The sequence below is a fragment of the Rissa tridactyla genome, chromosome 8, assembly GCF_028500815.1.
Source record: "Rissa tridactyla isolate bRisTri1 chromosome 8, bRisTri1.patW.cur.20221130, whole genome shotgun sequence".
Classification (NCBI taxonomy): domain Eukaryota; kingdom Metazoa; phylum Chordata; class Aves; order Charadriiformes; family Laridae; genus Rissa; species Rissa tridactyla.
The window spans coordinates 25,505,488-25,528,402 of record NC_071473.1 but is presented as its reverse complement, the minus strand read 5'-3'; the positions used below and the strand labels follow the sequence as shown (position 1 = coordinate 25,528,402).

Genomic DNA, 22,915 nt, shown 5'->3' with positions numbered 1-22,915 from the left:
TTGGTGATTGGTGAATGCAAAGCAAAACGGATAGCGAAAAACCCCAGTGTCAGAATCTAAGTAGGAGAAATAGGATGTCCAGCTGGAAATGAGCAGACATACATGTAGCCACAGTTCTTGTTCCCCATAAGTGTTCATATCTTATTACAAAATTTTCTTATGGATCTTATGGATCACATCCTTGACTGTTTTGACTTATCCAGGCTTCTTTTTTTTTTTTTTTTTTTTTTTTAAACACAACCTGATGTTCTGTTTGAGAGCATAGAAAGATTTCAACCAGGAAAAAGAGAAATACTGGTGACGCCTGTTTCTAACTTGAGAACCAGATAAAGCCTGTGATGTTTTCTTTTCATTATTGGCTTTTTCTTTTTTCCTTTAATGATTATCTTTATGGAATCTCTAATGATTATCTTTATGGTAAACTAGAAACCTTCACTATTCCGAGATCCCACAGCTTCCAAAATCCCAAACTAGTCCATGACTAGTAGGCTAAGAAAGTTGTATCAGACTTTTAATTTGGCACAAAGATACAGTAATGACAGGGGGTTTCCACTGGTCCAGTCAAATACACTTAATGTGATGTATAATAATTAAATGACGCCTGACTGAAGCCTCTTTGGGCTTCTTATTTGTACATCCTATTGTGTATTTGGGCATAGCGAAGAACTTTACATCTTGATAGAGAAAGGCGTTTTAAAAAAAAAAACAAAACAAACCAACCCCCCAGAAAAAAACAGAAAGAAAAAACAGTCATTGAGGAACTATTTTAAGAAGGAGCATGAGAGAAGGGGAAAGACGACTCAGGTCGTTTACCACGACATATTCATATTTTTCCCTAGTGAAGAGATCACATAAGCAATTGCTTTATTTATCATTACCCCACATTTCTATTGTAAGTTTTACTTTCTACGGACAGAAGAGGATTTTTTTGATTTTTGTTCATTTTATAACAGCATAGTCTTTTGTTTATTTAAAAAGACTGCACAAGGTCCTGACTAGTCAAATCAAACTATCTAATTCTACAGTTTATTATAGTTGCCAAGGACATACCAAAGGAAAGACTTGGAGATGAAAACGGGAGTAGTGGGAATCGTACCTGAGAAGGTCTTACCAATGCAAGAGCAAGCCGAAATTTTGACACATAGAAGATACGTGATCTATCAGCAAAAGTAAGCTGTGAGGAGAAACCAAACAGGAATTCATCTAGAGGTTGGTTACAAGAGAAAAAATGCTAATTTTAGTTCTAGGGGGCTTCCTAGTATAGAAGGTCTGAGGAATTATCTGAATGTGTGGTGGCGAAATAGTAATCCTTATAAATATTTGGTGAAATCAGGAGAGATTCACTAATCTCTAATTCACTAAAGAGAATCACTAAAGAAAAGAAGATTGTCTTTGTCATTAGGCTTTTTGAAGCGTTTCTTGCCTTGCATTTTGTTTTGCTTACATATATTGATGAAGCATTGCATTTCTGGTGCTGCTGTGGTCTAGCTAGAAAAGTAAGCAGTGGACCTTAAATTCAGATTAGGCTACAATTCAGAATTAAATTGTGATATAACTACATTGAAATTAATAAAATTGAATGTAACTGAAATTAATTGAAGTCTACTTGAATTAAAATTGTACATGAATTAAATATGGCTTTTATTCTTTCTGTGCTTGCCCTTAGAATGGTAGTTTTATATGTAATTCTTTCCCATTGTAAAAGAACAAGTTTGCTTTTACATCAATGGCACAGAGTCAGACTTAACGTAACGAGGTGCTACTAAAAGACTTTGCCACAATTTCCTGCGTTTTATCTGTATTTCCTTACAGCTTCCTTCCGGCAGCCCAGCCGTTTGTACTCTCTCTTGCAACAGGCACCAAAACCTTCCCGAGAGTCCCAAGTTCTGCTGTCTTAAGTGTATTTTTTCTGCTGGAACGTGTACGATACCAAAGAACCAAATTCTGATCCACAGTTGTGCACATTTAATTAATTTCATTAATTGATAAATGACATATTTATTGCACCTTCAGCTTTACAAACTAGATTTCAATAGCTGTCATGTATCTGTATAAGGGTATGTTTTTTTAAAACTGCAACATCTTGCGCTGAAAGGATATTATCTGTACCAGTGAAAATAATATCCACATACTAAACAGTTGCATTGTCAGGAAAATGTTTTTAATGAATTTGAATCTAATCCGCATGGATGGTATTTAGGTAAATAGTTCAAAACAGATAATTATAGATAATTATTATAATGTGTGTATTTTGGAGGAGGTAATGTATATACGTGCTTAATTCTATAAATATGCGAATAATGGATTATAGAGACTTTCAAAATGTGCTTTGGCTGGAGAAGGTTGTTTCTTTTGTAAGGTGAGTAATATCAGTCGCAAAGACAGTCTCTCACCTGTCTGCTCTTGAGCTAAGGCAACCTTTGGTCACCGTGCCCCTCGCAACACCGACCTCCTGCCTCCTCTCCACCCTGACCCACTCACTGCGCTGCAGCCTGGATGTCACGTTGAGCACCTTGAAAAAGGGCGCACCTTAGGGAAGTCTCAGGTGTAGCCAGTAAAGCATCACGACAGTTGGCACTATGGCTATGGCTTTGACTTCTCTGCAGTTTCTGTTAAAATCTTGAGTCCCTCTCTTCTCTCTACCTACAGCTCCTGTGTTCACCACACACAAAAGTGTATCAAAGTTACTACTTTTGTGGAAAAAAAAAAAAAGAATCCCACAGCATTTCTTTTTAATAACTGTTCAGCTACAAAATTTTATTGGTATCCTTCTATGTTCCCTCTAGAGGATGTAATGCACAAAAGCATTGCCACAGAACATATAAAATTACAAATGAAATTTATTGTAAAAAGTAGAATGTCTTCTAGACTGGTGTCAGTATTTATTTCATTCATAAACCAAAACCGCAGGTATAATATATTCATTGTCAGCAAGTTCATGTGTGTAAATTGCCATCCAACAGTATTGACTGATATAAGACAGATATTGAAAAGACAATTTAAATTTACTCTTCCAAACATAAACTGTTCCACAAGAGCACTGTAAAAACTCCTTCAAAGTTTTGTGTTGTGCTTCACATTTATGGTTAACTACATAATTTGGTTGTGTCATAATCCACTGTGTTTGGCAATTTGGCATTAAAGGCCTGCAAAGCAGATTGGATCCTCACCACTTCACTGGTAGACAGCTTGAGTCTATGACGGAGCAAGCAAGAGAAGAGGTCTAGACGACGTTGACCAGGTGGAGAGAGTTTATTTACACGATCCCGGATCTCTAACAACTGCAAAAGTGCCGAGTCCTGTGATCCCTGAGTATAGGGGTAGTCCAGCTGCAAAATCAAGTCTCGAATTGCTTCTGGGTCAAAGTGCATGCTGTAGCCAAACACTTGGATGTTATTGATTTTCATGTAGCCCAGATTTCTTGAGGGATCAATAAATTCCAGGGGCTCATAGTAGATGCTCTCGTTGCCATTCAGACCGTTTGACTTTATTCGACTCCTCAAATAGATGTGCACAGTTTCAAAAAATGTCTTCCACTTGTTGCCCAGTGTCAGGGTCCAGTTATAACACTGAAGGGGTAAGTCCAGTTTAGTCCGCTCCCAGTCTGGGAAATTATTTTCATTCACAGGCATAAACCAGCTCTCGGAGTGGCTGCCCCCAAAAGGGTTGACGTAAACAGCAAGAACAGGCTCTAAGGTGCTGTTTTTCGTTAGGCAAATTTGAAGGGAAAGGCCCAGTATCATATGGACCAGGCTGGACTTGTACTTGTTACTCTTAAGAGTAAGGAGCATCCGTTTGCGCCAAGAAGGGTCAAACCAGCTGTTGAGGCGCATGTCATTGCTGATGAAAATGGCATGGACCTCAATTCTCCGGTCTGTCTTCTGCAATAAATACTTCATTTCCAGGTCCTGAAGGTCAGTCTCGAACCCGATGTAGTGCTCTGTTGATTCCGCCACTTCGGGCTTGCAGAGCCCCTGGCTCAGCATGTAGCCAGCATTGCAGCTCCCGCAGCGCGTGCGGTTGTCAGGAGCACAGCTCAAGCACGCGGAGCCATCTCCGACCGTGCAGGGGAGGAAGCCATGGCAGGCAACCTGGTCATTAGGGCAGGTGCACGTGTGAGTCTCTTCCGAAAAGCTTCCCAGGAGGCCATTTTCGTTGCAGTAGAGAAAGGACTGGATGCGGTTGAGCCAATAGTTGGAGGATCTGCAACGTTAAAACAACTTATTTTAACACAAAGAGAGACCTGCACACAATAAATACAACCTTGTTGTTTTTCACTGGAGAAAGAAAAGGAAATCTGTTTTTAGTTGAAGATTAAGGCACTAAAGTCAGATGACAGCATCTGCTGTCAGATAAATATGTGTATAAATTGCCTTTTAATAATGCAACATCACAAAAGAAAAGTTTCCTTATAAATGCACAGACACAACAGAAACATTTGGTTCGTGTATTTGCTTTCTCTGTCTCTGTCAGAAGCCTGCCAAAGAGCCACTTTTCTGTAACTGTCTTCAGATTAAGATTTTGAAATCCCATGCAGCTGAGATAATTTTTCCTCATACTATTTGATCAGGGAGGTGTTTTGTATGTATCTAAGCATGTGAAACTGTACAATCTATTTCATTATGAAGATTTCTGTAACTTCGCAAGCTTTCTTGTTACCGGCTGGAGCTGCTTCAGTTTACAGACAATGATCCAAAGCGCTCTCCTGGAAGAGCAAATAGGACCCCACACCCCACTAAAATTGATTCGGTCTTAATTCTTCAAACGACTTCCAGCACAACCACATCCCTACAGGAAGCCACGCATGAGCATGCTGTGTTTACTTTTCATCTTTGGGGATGGAATTAAAAGAACACTTTAATGTTCTTCATGTCATCTCATTTTGGTTTCACTAGAGGCAACAGTTAATGTCCTATATCACACTGGGAAAACAGACACTGAAAGAGCTCAGGCTGATAAGGCACAGTCGCCGGAACAAAGACAATGGGAACAACAGAGTTACATGGAAATAGTCAAAAGAAAAATTATCTTCTTTCTTTGTCTGCATTTTTCAGTTCTTATTAATCCTAGCAATGTGCAGTTTAAAGAACTTATTTGGGCTGCTGCAGAGTCAGATTTATTGTTGCCACATGAATGACGATGGCTGTAAGGTTTCTCCCCTTTTCATTGCATTCTTTCAAAGAGAAAATGAATGCAAAAACCTTATTTATTGCTGACTTTTTAAGTCTCATCTGAATTTGTCTCAAGCGTTGAATAGTTCAGTAATCTTTTTGTTGTTGGTGGTTTTTTTCCTGGCTATAAAATAAATGCTAAAACTAAAAGTCTATGGCATCTCAAAGCTGATTCTTTAGAAACATGAAAATAAAAATCAGTAAAATCACATCATTGCATACTCTGGTGACTCTTATTGGTTGAGGGTGGGAATCTTGGTTGTTTGGGCTTGTTTTTTTTATATACCTATAGTCTGTTAGTATTTTCTAGAAGCGCAAGTAGGTATAACAACTCCCATGACATGAATAGCTAAGCACCATTCTTCTTTGTGCTTTGAAAGTCAGCATTAAGCAAAAACAGTTTGGCAAATTTATTCCTTCATTTCCTGGTTAAAAATTGTAATGTCTGTTCTACGAGCAAGGCCAACCTCACAATATAAAAGTGACTCCAAAAATGAGTAGAACATTAAAGCTGTGGCTCTCCCAGGTGGAAGTTCCTGTGTACTTTTTCCGGGTTGTTCTGACAGCAATCTCTACCTTCTGGGCTTGCCCCGGCAGCGCACAGCACTGGCAGTTCAGGTGTGCTTGGACCCCGGTCCCCAGGCTGGGTATCACATGGGCTGTCCCACCGCTGCCCGCCCCACGATACATCACAGCGACCAAAACACAGACCATCCTTGTCCAAAGGAGTGAAACGAACATTTCAAAGGTCCCTCCTTACAGCTTTTCCTTAACTCTTTATGGCTCTCTGTGCTACATAAGAGCTGATGCCGAGTTTCAAAAGCTGCTGGACATAAGATATAGAAGTCTGGGGGTTTTCCTTTCCTTTAAATCTTTGGGTTACACCATTTGCTTCACAATAGTCTCTATAACGTTGTTACCTTGGACAGATAACTGGGCAGATTACAAGAATAAGTCATTTGCTTTTTAATCTCCAATTTTTCTGCTTGTACTGTTACTACCAGCTGGTACCACACGACTACAGTATCAAGTTTAAGTGCATTCAACAGCTGATATTGATCAAGTTTTTAAATGCGAATTTTAGCACCCTCTTCCACTTCTCTTGCTAACAGAAGTCCATGACTTTGAAAAGTTTTGTTATATATTAGTACATTTCCAGAACACCTCATCGTGCTTAGATGGCCACTGAGCTTACAGCTGTGGTTTTGAATTCTTCTCAGTAGAGGATAACCATTTGAAGACTTACCGTAAAGGTTTTCCATCTATCACAATGTCAACCCTAGAGATTAAATCTGCTTGCCTCACTCACACAAAACGATCAACTGTGCTATGTAGTTTGTAGCATCTAATGGTACGTTTTGCATGATACGTTTTAGTCAGAAGAAAGCTAGCTGTGCCTGAGCTCCAAAGTCAGAGACACCCACACAACTACATTAGTGTTCCAGCAGAGATTAGTAGCCTGAATGTGGCTTTGTGCTGGTATGGATAAGAAATTCCTGTATGGCTTGGAGGTTAAGGATTTTAATGAGTGAATTTTAGAACATCGCTTTATTGATGTGTATTGGGTGTCACTGGCAAGGTTTTGACAGTGGGGGTGGTGGCCACAGGAGTACCCTCTGTGAGAAGGGGCCAGGGGCTGTCACACACCAGGCACAGCTGGTTCCAGCCAGCTGTTCCTATCTTGACCCACAAGCTTTTTATCTTATTTCCTGTTCCCCTCCCGCCGAAGAAGGTGAGAGAGTGAGCGGCTGGGTGGGTGGACAGCTGGCAGCCAGGCTAGGTCAACCCACCTCCTAAGGCAAGGGAGATAATTTGCAGCTTGAAGATGATCCCTGTTATGTTTCATCTACCCTTTCTTCTTCTTGGCTCTAGGGGATAGGATTATGAGGGGTTTATATATTGTATTACTGCTTACTATTCCGCTTATTATTTAGCATTGAAATAAGTCAAAGAATGTTCTGTGCGTTAATTTTTTCCTATAGAAGAATTTTTGGAAAAAGAAGGGGATTACTCCTCCTGTGGATACACCCGAGCATGGTTAGACAGGCCAAGTATCTGGAGTGCAGGAGGCACCAGGCAAAGGAAGGAAGACTGTGGCCTTACTGCAGATTGATGAAGAGAAGGGAACTGGGAAAGCAGGAAGGAATTCTCTTGGTCCACAAAGGTGATGGGAAGAGGGAGACCTGGTGAGGAAGATGGCACTGTTGGAAGAGGAGAATTTTCTATTGTTGGAATAAATTAAAATTAATTTACTGGCAAGGGTTGATTTTGTTCGGGTTACTCACTTCTCCAGCCACACAGTCATTAAAACATTTATTTTTTTCCTCATTAGTGAGATAATCTGATGTTTCCATTATTATCAGAAACAAAATCTTTAATGTCACTTTTTTGTTCTTTTTATTTTTAATGAGCCTACCTTCCTTCTTTTTTTGTTAAGGGATAGAAGAAGCAGTCTAAAAGTCTTCATGAAATTACATAACTACACAATTAAGTAAGTTTACTTTCTAAAACTTAGTTATCAGTTTATAACTTAGAATTTAGCTTATTAAAACAACTATTTTTTTTGATCATTAGTGATTGCAAGGAGACAAAGAACTTTAGAGGGAAGGAGGTTTTCTCCTTATTCCAAATAAAGTTCAAAACAATAACCTTCTAGTACTTTTTACCTTATTTTGATTCTTTTAAACCTGATTTTAACCAGAGAGATTTCAAGAAATTCTACTTATACTTGTTTGTCTTTGATTTTATCTTTGATGTTTACAAACATAAATTCTTTTTTAAAAAATAGTCATCTGCCTTACTCAAACCACTTTTTTTTTTTTTTTTAAAGTTGTCATTAAGGAGTGCTGTTACTCTTTGTAAATTTATTGCTTCCACTCAAGTAAATTAAGTTAATTAAGTGAAAGTACATAAAATGTCAGCAATACTTATTTTATTTAAGCCACTCATCCTTAATTAGATAAATTCGCATTGGAATGTCATTCTGAAAGCTTACTTTTTCTCCTAGAAATAGAAGATCATTTAAAACTCTGGACTCCGCAGTTAAGGGGAAAGGCTTGGTTAGAAGCAGATGCCTCCTGCAGGTCCCCACCTGGCTGAATAGCTGCTGCGCTCAGATAGGCAGGGCTTGGCCTTTCACAGCCCTGGATCCTCTTTGAGGACGGATGGCAGCTGGGGAGACGTAGGATCTAACAGAAAATAACGGGTGACATCTCAGGCAAGAGACTTGTGGACCCTGTGAGAAGGGCTTCAAGCAACGTTAGCTTGGGACTAGGGAAAAAGCATCCGGGAAAAAGACTCCCACCAGAAAGTGGTACAACTAGGGATGCATCTCAAGTGCCTAGACATGGATGCAAACAGTGTGGTAAACAGGCAGAAGACATGGACGCAGTTGCAATGCTATGACTTCACTGGGATCAGAGCGATGTGGTGGGATTAGCCCGGGGTGCTTGTGATGGATGAACAGAGATCCTTCAAGTGAGAACAGACGGGCGGGGGGGATAGCTGCACTCCACACGAAGGAGCACTTTGAACTAAAACTACTGAACGAACAATGAACTGGCCAGGATCTTAAGGGCTGGGATGAGAGGAGAGCCTTCCTCAACCACCCAGAGGAAGCAACGTGACCACAGTTCCTGACCTTCACGGGGGACTTCAACCATCCCAGCAGTGATGTGGGTGGCGGGGCAACATGACAGGACACAAACAATCTAGGAGAGTAACGAAATGCACCAAGGATAATTTTTTTTGCAGGTGTTGAAGGAGCTGAATAGGGAAGATGGTCTGCTGGAGCTACTCATAAATAGAAAAGAACTGGCTGAGGATGTGAAAGCTGATGGCAGCCTTGGCTGCACTGACTGCAGGATGGTCAAACCAAAAATCCCAAAGGAAGTGAGGGAGGCAAGTAACAGAATAGTTATCGTGGTCTTCAGGAGAGTAGCCTTTATCTCGATCAGAGAATTAGTTGGTTGGGTACCAACTGAGGCTGCCCTAAAGGGTAAAACAGCCCAGGTCCCGTGGTTGGTCTTCAAGAACCATGTCCTTAGAGCACAGTAGTTCATCTGGATGTGCGTAAAGTTGAGCAGGCACAGCAGGAGGCTGACTTGAAAGCCATCCAAGATTTTGCTACTTTCCCCGAGCTCATTATACAAGACCAGCCTAGACCGATCAAGACCACCAAGCTGTATAATATCCTCCACAAGGACCTCAGCCACAGGTTGACAGAAAACTTCACACAAATGACTGACATTCCAATTCAGTAATTACTCCTGTATTATGCCATGTAGTTCTGAACACATCATTAAAATGAAAAACTGTTCATGGAAAATCAAAACATCTGTCAAATAGCTTTTTTGATTTTAAAGGGATACAGTTTTTTCTCTTTGCCATTGTCTGGAAACAAATGGCAAAATTATCAGAGTGTAGGAACGTTTTTTTGAAGCTCAGTGAGCTTAGCGTGAGACAAACAAAATCTCACTTTTCTTCCAGGTAATTATTTTCTTCACATAAGATTCAGCTAGTGTCATTTATTGCTTGGCACTATCCATTAGATTTCCTTTTTCTACTGTATTAGGACTAATTATTCTTTAATTTTCTAAGTTAGATGGCTGAACTAGTGCTTGGTTGTCTACGTGCTCTGTGCAAACTTGAGTGTGCCATTCCTAATTCCTTTCTTTCGTTATTCACCATTTGACATATTCAAGATCTACCCCTTAGTGTGATGCCAGAAAGAAAAATGCTTATTAACTCTTTCGTAGGACTTCATTGTATTTTCCCACTATTTCATTTTTTTCAAAATTGAGTTGGTATGTGAAGTCTACAGAAGTCACGAGGAAAAACTCCTGCTTCCTTTGATAGGGACAGAATCTGAATCTCTGACTTTAGGCTCCTCGAGTCCAGACTGAAGTTAGTAAGAGGCTTTGCTCAAAATTTAGTATACTTTTATTCTTCTGCAGGCGTAATAAATTCTTGGTACTTCACTCCTCACCACATTGTTCTGTACACATTCCCAGTGTTCTCTTACCTTTAATCAGTTTTATTTAATCATTTATATTCTCATTGTTTTAATGGGCACTAGTGACAAAGGCTGCTTATCTTGAGCAGGTGCTTCTTGTTTATAGAAGCTGATAAATAAATTAAGACAATTAGCTTCTGAGGGAGGGTTGAAAAAGCTCCCCAATTATTCTTTTCATGACACTGCAAACATTATTATTTGATTTGGAAAATTCTATTTACTGACCCTATGTGTTAGTTTTCCAAACATTGAGATACAGAACTTTTGACTTCCAAACCTGGTGAAACCACCAAGAGTCTTCCTATTTACTTCAGTGAGCTTCAAATCAAAACGGCCTGCCTGAAATATCTCTGCCTTCACCATCACGCAAGATTACGTGATAAGCTCCAATCAAAGACTATTTTTGGTGTATCATACACTTGAAATCACAACTTTACCTTAGAAATAAAGTAATATTTAATTTAATGAAATAAGATACTTGATAAGTATAGGATACTTCTTATCAAATTATATAATGAATTAGAGCTCCACTAAATTCTTTAGATTTTTTTTTATGTCTTCTTTTGTTTATTAGTATTGAGTCATTGAAATCAACCTTTAAAAGTAGCACAATGTTACAAAAGAAGTGCCGAGTCCAGGATGGAATTTCTATAAAAACATAAATATTATTGAACATCCTGTTAGTTGAATACCTGTTGTCTTTATAGGCAATAGACCACCAAGCCTCTGCTCTGCCTTACGCAGAGTGGAACACTGAGCCACACAACCCTCACAAAGCACATCCTCCTCCCCTTAAATGAAGGCCCCTAAACTGGCTCTCCACTATCCTGAGGTTTCAGTCTCACCTTTGACTGCAAAGAGATTCTAGTCACATGAACCACATCTCTTGTGTGGATGAACATGTCCCAGATTTGGAGTCCTCAACACAAGAAGGACGCGGACCTGTTGGAACAGGTCCAGAGGAGGCCACGAAGATGCTCAGAGGGCTGGAGCCCCTCTGCTGTGAGGACAGGCTGAGAGAGTTGGGGTTGTTCAGCCTGGAGAAGACTCCGGGGAGACCTTATAGTGGCTTTCCAGTATCTGCAGGGGGCCTAAAAGAAAGGCTGGAGAGGGAATTTTTACAAGGGCATATAGTGATAGCACAAGGGGTAACGGTTTCAAACTGAAGGAGGGTAGATTTAGATTGGATATCAGGAAGAAATTCTTTCCTGTGAGGGTGGTGAGGCACTGGAACAGGTTGCCCAGAGAAGCTGTGGCTGCCCCATCCCTGGAGGTGTTCAAGGCCAGGCTGGATGGGGCTTTGAGCAGCCTGGTCTGGTGGGAGGTGTCCCTGCCCAGGGCAGGGGGTTGGAACTGGATGGTCTTTAAGGTCCCTTCCAGCCTGAACCATTCTGTGATTCTATTAATATACAATGTATGACAATATTATACAGTGTATGACAATATTCCACAAATTTTCTCAATTCTTAAAATTCACTGGGAAACAGATAATTAATTAATTATGGTTTAATAAGCTGCAGCTCCACCTTCTTACATTCAAACCTTTTCCTACTGTCCTACAAGATCAGGCTGTTGTTGCTGGATGACGAGAGTCCTTGTTGTAAAGGACTACCATGATTTCAGCTAGAATACTTCCAGGGTGAAGAAAGCCTGCCCTATAATCTCACATTTACACAAGCATGATAAGAAATAGGATAATCCTATGGAAGTCAATGTATCAGTTAACATCAGCCAAGTTTTTGACAAGAATTGTCTTAATAAGAAATATAAATTTAAAGTGTTTCAGTAGGTGAACCACTTCTATGTAAAGTTGCACTGCATTACCTCTTTATGAAATGCTCTCGAATTCTTAAGTGTATTTAAAATATTTTAAAATTATTTTTTTCCTATGAAATAGCTTTAATTTAAAAAAAAAATTCATTAATTTATTTGAACATTAGCAGTTGCAAGTTTACTCCAAAACACGTGCTTACTCTTGTTCAACACACTGTAACATTAAATGTAAGAACAAAGCAGTATGGTCACCCTATATAATAGCTGTAGCGAGTATTTAATCATGATATGACACTTTTACCTCCTTCTCTGCCTCACTAAGTGCTTAACATCTGTTGTACATCAGATGGCTCAGTAGCAGATGATGAGTACTCAGTGAGGCAGATGCTAAGTAAAAAATTGACGACAATTTAACAAGAAGTATATAGGCAGTAAAATACCCACCACCTATATTTCCCTCCTTTGGAGGCTGAGTCCAGTATAAATCTGTAAGACAGCAACACCAAATACACTTACAGGCATCTCTAAAATGTCCTCCTCTTGATCTTGTAGGACCACCTCTTGGGAAGCACAAGTAAGACTCCAAGTGCTTTGTTTCTGTGCTGTGATTTGTAACGAGAACATTAATTGCTACTAAATTTGGTAACGGTCTTCATGTGAGTGCACTTTCCTTCGGGGAGTCGGGTCAAACAGCCCTGTATAGTCACCGGAAGGCCAACGAGTGATTAGAAGAATGAATGGTTTTGGTTTATTCAGCCTCACAAAATTAAAGCAGTGCTATAACCGCCGCTCAAATAAACATGCCTGAAATTATTTTACTATGGCTCATGTTACAGGTATGTCACTGAGATGCTCAATGACAGCTGCAAATCCTGCTCAAAAAACGGTAAACAGGAGCGGTGCAGCTGTTCTGAGTTCACATCTAATGATTTCACAGCCGGCTCCACCTGAGCCAGGTACTTGACAGCTGATCTAAAGGGCTGGGCTAGCTATACGGCCCATGGTGAAAACAAGACGACTAGGAGTAGGATAAATTTCTAAATGTACGTGAAGGAAAGAAAAGCCTTTGCCTAGAAGGTTGCCTTTGCTAAAATCCTTTTGGCATACACATAGCTAGCATACACAGAAAGGGTATTAATTAGCTATGAAATTTTTATGGAAATGTTATTTCCGTGAGCAAAAATTGTTTCCAGCAATGCTGCTTCTGTGTTTCCAGTACAGAAGTGGATTGGGGAGCTAAAGAAATACAGCTTGGTGTGAGACTCCTTTATGGTGGCTGTGCTACAGGAGAGGGACTGCGTGAACTTGGAGGTTGATTCTGGGATTATGTTTCTGCGATTAATAGCAATCTGAACTGAATTTGCATTGGTTTACAGAAGTAAATACCTTGTTCTGCCCTATTAATCACATTTAGATCCTCCAGCCCTTGTGTCACCATTTTGCAGCTGTTTCCCACTCCAACCCCAAGTACCAAGGGTGGTACTCTAGATTTTAAAACCAATAATGCACGTCACTTTTAAATTCCAGATAGTCTTGGTATTATGAGAAGTAGAGGATTTAAGCCCCTATATTTAATAATATAAACCTATCACACGTCATAGAACAAAACTGCCATGATTTACATGATATTCCAGACTAAACAATATTTCAAAATTAAAATATTTAATATTTCAGAGGATATTTCTAGTTAGCCTGTTCTGAATTTATTTACAAAGATTTGTGGCTTCAACTATGTTAATGTTGCACCCGTTTAATTCTCATAGCAAAGTTTTTCAAGTATGAAATGTTTCTGCCACATGCACCAAAGAATGGTTATAAAAAAAAATAAAATTAAGATAACATACCCACAATTTTTTGATACAGCTATAATCATAATGACCATTGTGCTATATTGAAATAGGAATCTAAGTGCTTTGGAGCACCAGCTATTTATTTAGAGAGGTTTAAATCGGAGACAGACTTTGAGAGCTTTTACTAAATAATGAGCCGTAGCACAGCAGGGACAAAGTCAAATTAACTAATGGTGTCAAAAGCAGAATGAAAGGATCAGAGGTGTTTGTTAGGAAAAATAAGAGTTTTCATGTACGGGGGGAAGAAATATGCCACACACAGAGAGAAATAAACAAACAAAAAACCCCACAAACACAACCAATCAAAAAAACCCCACGCACGTCTCTCGAAGGCACTCATCCGTTGTGTGTCTATGTATGCGTGTACTTGTGTTTGTAGTGTTAGATGAGCGTGAAACTCATCTTGGGCCATAAATTATCTATCAATACAGTGGGATTTTATGTGGCCTTTCCAAGATGTATATTAACGTGTAATCATAAAAAAAAAAAATAAAAAGCTAATCTAGATGCTCCAGTGATAGTCAGATTAATACGCCCCTTTAAGACATTAGAAAAATAACAAGCAAGCTTACTATAACATAATCAATGTTTTTTATGTGAAGGAAAACCAGGGAAGTATCACAAAATTGGACAAATTGAAAGCAGACCCTCCCCACCCCTCTACTTCTGCAGAGACAGGTAAAATAAGATAATGCCACATACATAACTATAAGCAATCATAAAATGGTTTAGATGGGAAGGGACCTTTAAAGATCACCTGGTCCAACCACCCCACCATGAACAGGGACACCTTCCACTAGATCAGGTTGCTCAAAGCCAAGTCCAACCTGACCTTGAACATATTCAATGATGGGGCAGCCCCTTCCCCAGGCAACTTGTTCCACTGTCTCACCACCCTCATCCTAAAAAAAAGATTCTTCCTTATGTCCAGTCTAAACCTACCCTCTTTCACTTCAAAACCATTGCACATTGTTCTGTCACTACAGGCTTTGCTAAAAAGTCTCCCTCCACCTTTCTTATAAGCGCCCTTTATATATTGAAAGGATGCAATAAGGTCTTCCAGGTGCCTTCTGTTCTCCAGGCTGAACACCAGCCCTTCTTCATAGCAGAGGTGTTCCAGCCCTCTGATCACTTGTGGCCCTCCTCTGGACTGGCTCTAACAGGTCCGTGTCTGTCTTATGCTGGGGGCCCCAGAGCCAGATGCAGCACTGCAGGTGGGGTCTCACCAGAGTGGAGCAGAGGGGCAGCATCACCTCCCTTGCCCTGCTGGCCACGCTTCGTTTGATGCAGCCCAGCATGCGGTTGGCTTTCTGGGCTGCACACGTGCATTGCCGGCTCATGTCCAATTTGCCACCTCCAAGTCCTTCTCTGCAGGGCTGCTCCCGGTTCCTTTTCCCCCCAGTCTGTAATGATGTTGGGGACTGCCCTGGTTGTTTCATAGAATCATAGAATCATTGAGGTTGGAAGAGACCCTTGGGATCATCGAGTCCAACCATCAACTCCACTCTACAAAGTTCTCCCTTTCCTTGCACTAGTTTCCTTGCACTATTGCCAGCCTTTCCCTCCCAGCTGGATTTATTAGCTTTGAAAGAGGTTCACATTAAAATAGCTTGAGCAATGGCCCCTTGAAACTCTTCTCTCTGTGCCCATAACGTAGGTGTAACAATGAATGTCCTGAAGGGAAGGAACACTCTAGCTTAGGAAAAGGAGAAAAATTCAATGGGATTTTGAAATGAAAATATCTTCCACTGAAAAATGTAAGATAGAAGCGTAAAAATAGGAGCATCTTTGGATCTTAAAATACATATTGCTGTGAAGCAATTGTAGTATAATTATGAGGACAAGGCTTCATCAGGTTGCTTGTATACATGCTGGCATAAACCTAATTTAAATACTTAATCTGTCAGAGGAAGCGAGCCAGTAGGGGCTACTAAGACCAGCCGGATTCCCTTGTCAATTCACATCCTGAGGCCAATTGCACAGGTTCAAAGACAGTCTAAGATGTAGCTGTAAAGTACATTTGCAACAATAACAAAATGCACCAGCAGCTCTAGTTTGCAATGGAAGTTCTCAAATTAATATAAAAAGTAGCCTCGACTGAAAGGTCTTCATATGTAATGCAGCAGATTGCAAGCGCTATTAAAAAATGTATACAGATTATTCCATGTTTTTATGTTGTATTTAGGATAGGAGGAAGCAGATCAATGTTCTTGGAGTATTTTATCCAAAAGAGGAGTAAAATAGAAAGTTCAGTGACTGCAGACAATTTCTGAGCTGGAAGATTTCAAATATTTTGTAGGATGATTAAATATCATGTGAAAGGGGAGGGTGGCTCTAAACCATACAAAAATGCAAAAAAAAGGCCAAAAAACAAAACCCCGTGTGGATGAGCATACCAAGTTTTAATCGTAAATGTAAATTTGGATACGGAAAGAGACTTAGTGCCAGAAAAATCAGCCATAAATTGTATGGCTTTCTGGAATTAAACCTTGTTCCTACAGGTATAACCAGAGCCTCATTAACAGCCCGTAGCAGAAAGGCAAGTCCATGATTACAGCTGTGAAACGGATACAAGACCATTATAGTTTCCTATTTTCCCACTGGTTTTGAAACAGGACCTCTATTCCTATTTTAGGCATCCTTATTCCTAGACAGAAATAACTAAAATAATAATAATAAAAAAAAATCTGTTTCTGTTCCTGCAAAATTTACGGTGGTAGAGAAAATTTGGATTCTGTTCCTGGATCTTTCACAGTCTTTCTGTATGACCATCACTATGGACAAGTCAGTTGCTCTTTTCCTTTGTTAATGAACTTAATTTTTTTCCCACTGTTTGCATAGTTGTATTATAAATTTGGTTGCCTCTAGATGCTACTATAGTATTGTCCTCATTTCAGCTGGGATAGAGTTAATTTTCTGCTGTGTTTTGGATGTGGTATGAGAAGAATGTTGAGGAATGTTGATAACGCACATTCTTTTAGTTGTTGCTAGGTAGCATTTATATTAGTCAAGGACTTCTTCAGCTTCCCCTAGAAGCTGAGAGGGAGCACAGACACAACAAGCTGGCCAGGGGGATATTCCATACCACAGGCATCATGCTCAGGGTATAAATGAGGGTTGGCCGGGACGCAGGGATCCGCAATCACTGCTCAGGACAGGCTGGGCAACCGATCATCCGGTGGCGAGAGCAACTTCTATTGCATCAATTTATTTTGCATATTCTTTGACCATTGTTATTATTATTATTATTATTATTATTATTATTATTATTATTATTATTATTTTCCTCTTCTGTTACTGTTCTATTGCGCTGTCTTTATCTCAAGCCACAAGTTGTTTTTTCCCTTTCCACTCTTTTTCTCCCTCTTCTCCCTGCCCCACTGGGGTGAAGGGAGTGAGCAGGCGGCTGCGTGGCCCTAGTTGCCAGCTGGGGTCAAACCACAACGAGTATAAATAGCAACAATCTGTCATTTTCTTCCATTGTGTAGAATCAGAAGCGTTACACCAAAGCAAGAATCTCCCAGTAAAGAGTAATGGTTTTAATTAAAGAACATGAAACTCAGTTCTGTATTCTTTCCTCACTTAGGATGATGTAAAAAATAAAATAAAATAAGATTCTGAGCTCAGTGTGCTTTTTTTCTCTCACATTATAATAACTGGAAATAACTTAAAATAACTACAATTTTGAGCAAACCCTCAAAGTTTTAATGTGGGCACAAAATACTTCACAGGAAAAGAGAGGTTTGTTTTTCTGCCATGATATGTTTGAATAAATTGTAAGGACACCCTTACATTTCTGAAGGAAAATTAAAGGCTGTCTAGAAAAGTTGTGCTGTGCTGTTTTTAAAACCAGCATGTATTTCACTCAATAATGTATAATTCTTGTAATAAGATGTCACTTGTGTTAACGGTCATAAATAAGGGAAGTACTAATATAAACGAGCAGATGTTACATGTACATAACATACAATTTTCTTTAATTTTTTTTTTCTGGACATTTTATTTGCTTTAGAAAACAAGGTTGGGGCAATTTGATTTGTCCATAGTTTAATTTCTGCATCAGCATTTTAGCTGTTAAAGTAAATCATCGATGCCGGAGTGTAGCAGTGGGACTGCGTGCAAAGAAGTGTGTGTGAAGGGTAACCAACAATAAATCATGCCCTGAAGAAGTGACAACTCTTATTGCAGAGAAAGTACATATTACTTCGGATACACTAATTATCTAGATATTAAATCTCATTCTGTTAAATTGATCCCCTCCTCCTTATTACGTGTTTTTATATGTGATAATACTAAAGGGTAGAAAGAAAATCTCCCCATGCTGAACAGTTTCCTTAATACCTTGGGATTTTTATTTAAGGGAGTGTACTTTAAAAAAAAACAAACCAAAACAAAAAACATACCCACAAAGATTTTTGTCCCTTTTAAATTAGTGAAACTAACATGCTGCTACTGGAAGGAATTTTTCACAAATAATTTCTGGAAGTTAACATTAATAACCACCAGTGGATTGGAGCAAACAAGATTTCCTCATGAGAAAAAAAAAAAAGGTCCGTTAAAGAATATATTCTTACTTATAACATTTCAGAGCCTTATAACATTTCAGAGCCTACAACAGCATAAATCTTATGACATATTTAGCATTCTTAAAACAGCTATTTTAAATATCTCCGATTATAAGCACTTTGGGATACTAAAGACTCTGGAGGAACTCTACCATTAACAAGGTCTCTAGTATGCTTTCTTTATATATCTATATGTATCTATATATAAAAAAAACATACTCCTCCTTAATATCCTAGGCACTCCCTGAAAGATCTATCTGTCCCTTCCAGAAAGGCCAGATGCTCTCACCTGAAGAAAAGAAAAAAAAAAAGCTACAAAACCCCCCTGAAAAAAGTCCTCCCGCAAATGCAGTCTCAGGGGCTGCAACTGACCCAAGGGAACAAGGTTCACGATGGCATTAGGGGAATGATGATGATTCTAATTAATGGAAACGAATGCTAAAGTGAGATAAATTTCATTTTTTTATTTGGGACTGAAAAAAAAAAAGCTATGCTGAATCATCGTAGTGTTACTTGCTGGTCACAGCTCAAAACTTCAGAGACACCATGTGTACTATATGCTTATGTTGAGCTGTTAAAATGTACTTCTGTTAAATGGGGTTTCTGATATGAAATTTGTGTTGAAATTCAAGCAGCTTGCTTATTTCTGGAGCGTTACCTGAAGAGAGATCGACGCACAAGCTGCAGAAATTTGCAACGCTGTCCTTAGTTACTGCAGAATGAAATTCCAGGTACAGCAACTTGCTGTCTTTTGCATGATGTATTTGAATGTCATAGATATTCATTCTGAAACCTAGATACAGAGTAAATAGCACATTTTTTTTACCTCCTACAAAATTGTACAACTCCTGTAGTTCGGTATCTTTGCACTTTTAATTAGTTCACTCAGTAAGGATGGCTAAACTTTAAGATTGTGAATCAGGTCATGAAACATGAAGAATTTCACAGTGATAGTTTTAAAATAGTTAATTACTCAGAGTACCAACACTACCAAGGTGTCCCCAAAAGGATTCCATCCATTCTTCTCAGTACTCTACAAATGCAATTGTACTTTCTATTTATAATATTATTTTTATAATAACAGTGACGACAGAAAAAGCCTGAAGACATCATCTATATGGAAAATGCCAATCAGCCTCAAGAGCCTTTGACTTGAAGAGTTTCCAATCTAAGTGCAAAACACTCAAAAGGAATACAAATAGGATGCAGAATGTGCTCACAAAGGTTTTAGAGATGTAGTGAGGGGATGACGACGACTGGGGGTGGGTAACGGCAGAGCCACGACCTAAAGTACAAGCCTGGATCTTTAGTATTCCCTGTGGCCTGCAGAGGATTTCCTACTGTGCACAGGGAATACCGCTGAATAACAAGGAACAGCCACAAAACCAACCCTAATGTCCTCAGGCAAATGTATCATCCATTATTTCTCCTGTTTATTCAATACACAATCTGTCTACATGGGTTTTGGAGGCATCTTTTACATGCATTTTGGTGGATAAGGTGACTTAGCATTTATATTAAAGGAGCATTGACAGGTGCAGAGAGATTTTGGTGGAATCTTGTCCAGCCTGCTTACTACGGCACTTTCAGTCAATGCATTAATGACTTTTCCCTCGTCTCTTGCTGCTACCATTTTGTGGCGCTTTTGATTGACAGCAAAGGCAAGCGGGCTTGTCAGTGGGAAAGTAAGCAGGGCTCCAACACAAGCACTCTCACCTTGATGAGTAATTACATTGCCTCTACAACACAATCAGTCTTTGCTGGCAAACAGACTCAGAAGCCCAAATCCACACATAATCCGGTGTTTTTCACAAGGCTGCTTACAACTAGAATTGACGCTCCCAGAAAGTTAAAGAAAAATTGACCCTGCTCAGATGTTTTCTGTTTGTTTGATTTTGAAGTTATCTCTTAACAGCCAAACACTCATTCACAGAAAACCAAACTGCATGTGATAAAACGAGTGCAAACTAATGCTAGCTTTCTATCCAGCAGGAGTTCTAAAATCAGCACCGCTTCTTGCGTTCTGTCAAACATTACTATTATCTGAATCTTTTTAATTTACCTCGATATGAACACACTCCAAAAAAATGATGGCATCAGTAAAAAGGACCTCTTTAGCTTCAAAGCATTCATGATCAACCACTTACACAGTCCTAATATTTTAATTAATATTTTAACCTGTAGCCCTGTGAGAAACCACACTCTGACTAGAAGCTGCAGCTCAATTATTTAATTTTTAAAATATTTAAGAAGAATATCACCCGTCCTTGCAAACATGTCCTCGTATGTTGCAAATGATCCTTAGTTATTCAAATTTAACTTGACTGAATTATTTTAACTATTTACTATCTAGCAGTTCCCACTGGCTGTTTTTAGTTTCTGTTGAAACCATTTCAATTACTATTTTTCACATAGGCTGAACTGCTGCATAGACTACCTGTCCATGTATGGGTACTCGAACTCTTAAATGAATTATCTATACGCTTAGCTCCAGAAATAAAGAATTTGTTGGGTACTATAAGACCATTTCATTTCCCAGGATCAAATAATTGAGATGGTTGAGAAAACCTGAAGTGTCATGGCATAATCTCTAATGCACCCTACTATATCCTGCAGGTTGAGGTTCGCAACAATTTCCTAACTTCTATATGAAGAAGGTATTAGGGTAAAAGTAACCATTATAAAGAGAAGAGGAAAGGGTTATTCATCTAAGTTGCTGTGGGAGAAAGCCTTTTTTGCTTGCCAAGGGGTTTATTGCTTTTGGTACATACTGATCTGCAATCTGATTGATTCTTTCGACTGACGTTACTTAAAATCTCCTACTGATGTTGACCATGGATGTCAAGGAGGTTGTTTTATAGACCCTTTAAATTTTAAACTGTTTAATATAGTTTATATTTGGATCTTTTACAATTTGCACCATGAATAAATGACTACGCTTTTTAGCCCTCTTGTATTCAGCTAATGCTGTTAAGCATGTAAAACATAAACCCACTAGAAGGAGTTTAAAAGCAACGTCTGTAATGCCGAGACATAATCTCCCACCCCCAAGTCAAGGTACTTATCCTTCAGGTAATCCTAAAGTCAAGTATAGTTCTCAAGTGCATGAACAGAAGGCAGAAAGCAGTAAGACTGGCTGAATCCTGACAGGATGACTCGGGTAGCTAATTCCCGTGCCCTTTGCTAAAGCACGAATCACGACTTAGAGTCGGGGAACTTCAGTTTAGGAGCAGGGTCACTGGACTTCAGACAAAATGGAATCAAGGTGGAGAACAGATGAACAAAAAAGTAAAAGCCCTCTGCAGAAGCCCAGCTTTAGCCGTGTTGCATCAAAAAGAAAAATCATCTTTTCTCAGCTCTCATACTGTTCTGCAGAAAATTACCATTTTTGTAATGTTGAATGTATTTTTTTTATTTTTAATTTATTTTTTATTTTCTTCTTCACTACTTTTAAATTTCTGTTTGTTATTCATTTATGTATGATTCCTTTGGAGTACAGAGTTACGTTCTCTTATATGAACACAGTGCTAATTATGAACATCTTACACATAATGGTAACTGGATTTTCCTCTAAATATCACTGGGACATTGATTACCAAGATGGTCCACAATTTTTTTTCCAGGAAAACTTGGCAAATATTGAGGAAAATATATGACTTACATTGTGCTGAGAAATATCTTATTCTAGTTCTAGAACCAGAGCAGTTATGGAATAACTTTCTTATTTGAGGGAAGGGTGGAAACGGCATGTTGTCCACACATCAGATAGAAAGGGGTGAATAAAAGATGATTTTTTTTCTTCTTTTGCCAATGACTGGTTCAGACATTGGACATAGCCGCAATTCTTTTTCTCCTTAAGCAGAGATCTTTCTCAGAAATGACTGACGGATAAAACTTTCTGCCCTTAAAGTATACTCTACCAAGGACAAAGAGACCCAAAGCTACTTCTAAGGGTAGAAGTGAACTCAGTGAACTCAGAACTATCACTGCATTACATCTTTGATCCCCTTTCCTCATCAAATACCAACCTTAAAATAAAACAGCAACAACAACAACAAACCAAACAAAATAAATCATCCAAAATTTAGAAGTGCAAAACATTTGGATAGCCCCTAAACTTAGGATGCATTGTATGCATTCAGTGGGAGTAATCTTTTATTTATTTGCCTTTTCCTTCAATCATTTGCACTAAAAATGGCTCATGAGTTTCCCATGTCTCACTGTTTTAGAGAGAATTTCAGACTGTTCCAGTCTGCGTTGAGCCACGTTGAATATATTAGTCATCTGTATAATAAGTTTGGAGAACCTTTGATACAACAGTGATTGAAATCAGCTGTAGAAATATGCAGCTTCCCTGCTCCAGATCCACTACAACATGATTTGTGAAGATGATGTTTCACACACTACTCGCGACTCTCCTATTTTGCTGCTAGAGTTGTGTAGGCTCCGAGCAGTGAATCTCATTTAGTGCATGAGCAGCACCTGTTGTCTTCAGCATGACAATAACTTGCAAATACTTTTTCAGATGAGCACACATACTAC

At 39.1% G+C, this 22,915-nt stretch overlaps 1 protein-coding gene across 2 annotated transcripts in view; it reads right to left on the bottom strand.

Moving 5' to 3' along the window:
- Window positions 1-2,686: 2,686 nt before the first annotated feature.
- Window positions 2,687-22,915, bottom strand: part of BRINP3 (BMP/retinoic acid inducible neural specific 3) — a 202,427-nt gene continuing 182,198 nt past the window's right edge. For both annotated transcript variants that reach the window (XM_054212346.1, XM_054212347.1), the window contains one exon: window positions 2,687-4,203. In XM_054212346.1, the coding sequence (XP_054068321.1) occupies window positions 3,087-4,203 (1,117 nt within the window). In that variant the 3' untranslated portion in view covers window positions 2,687-3,086. The remainder of the gene's footprint in view (window positions 4,204-22,915) is intronic.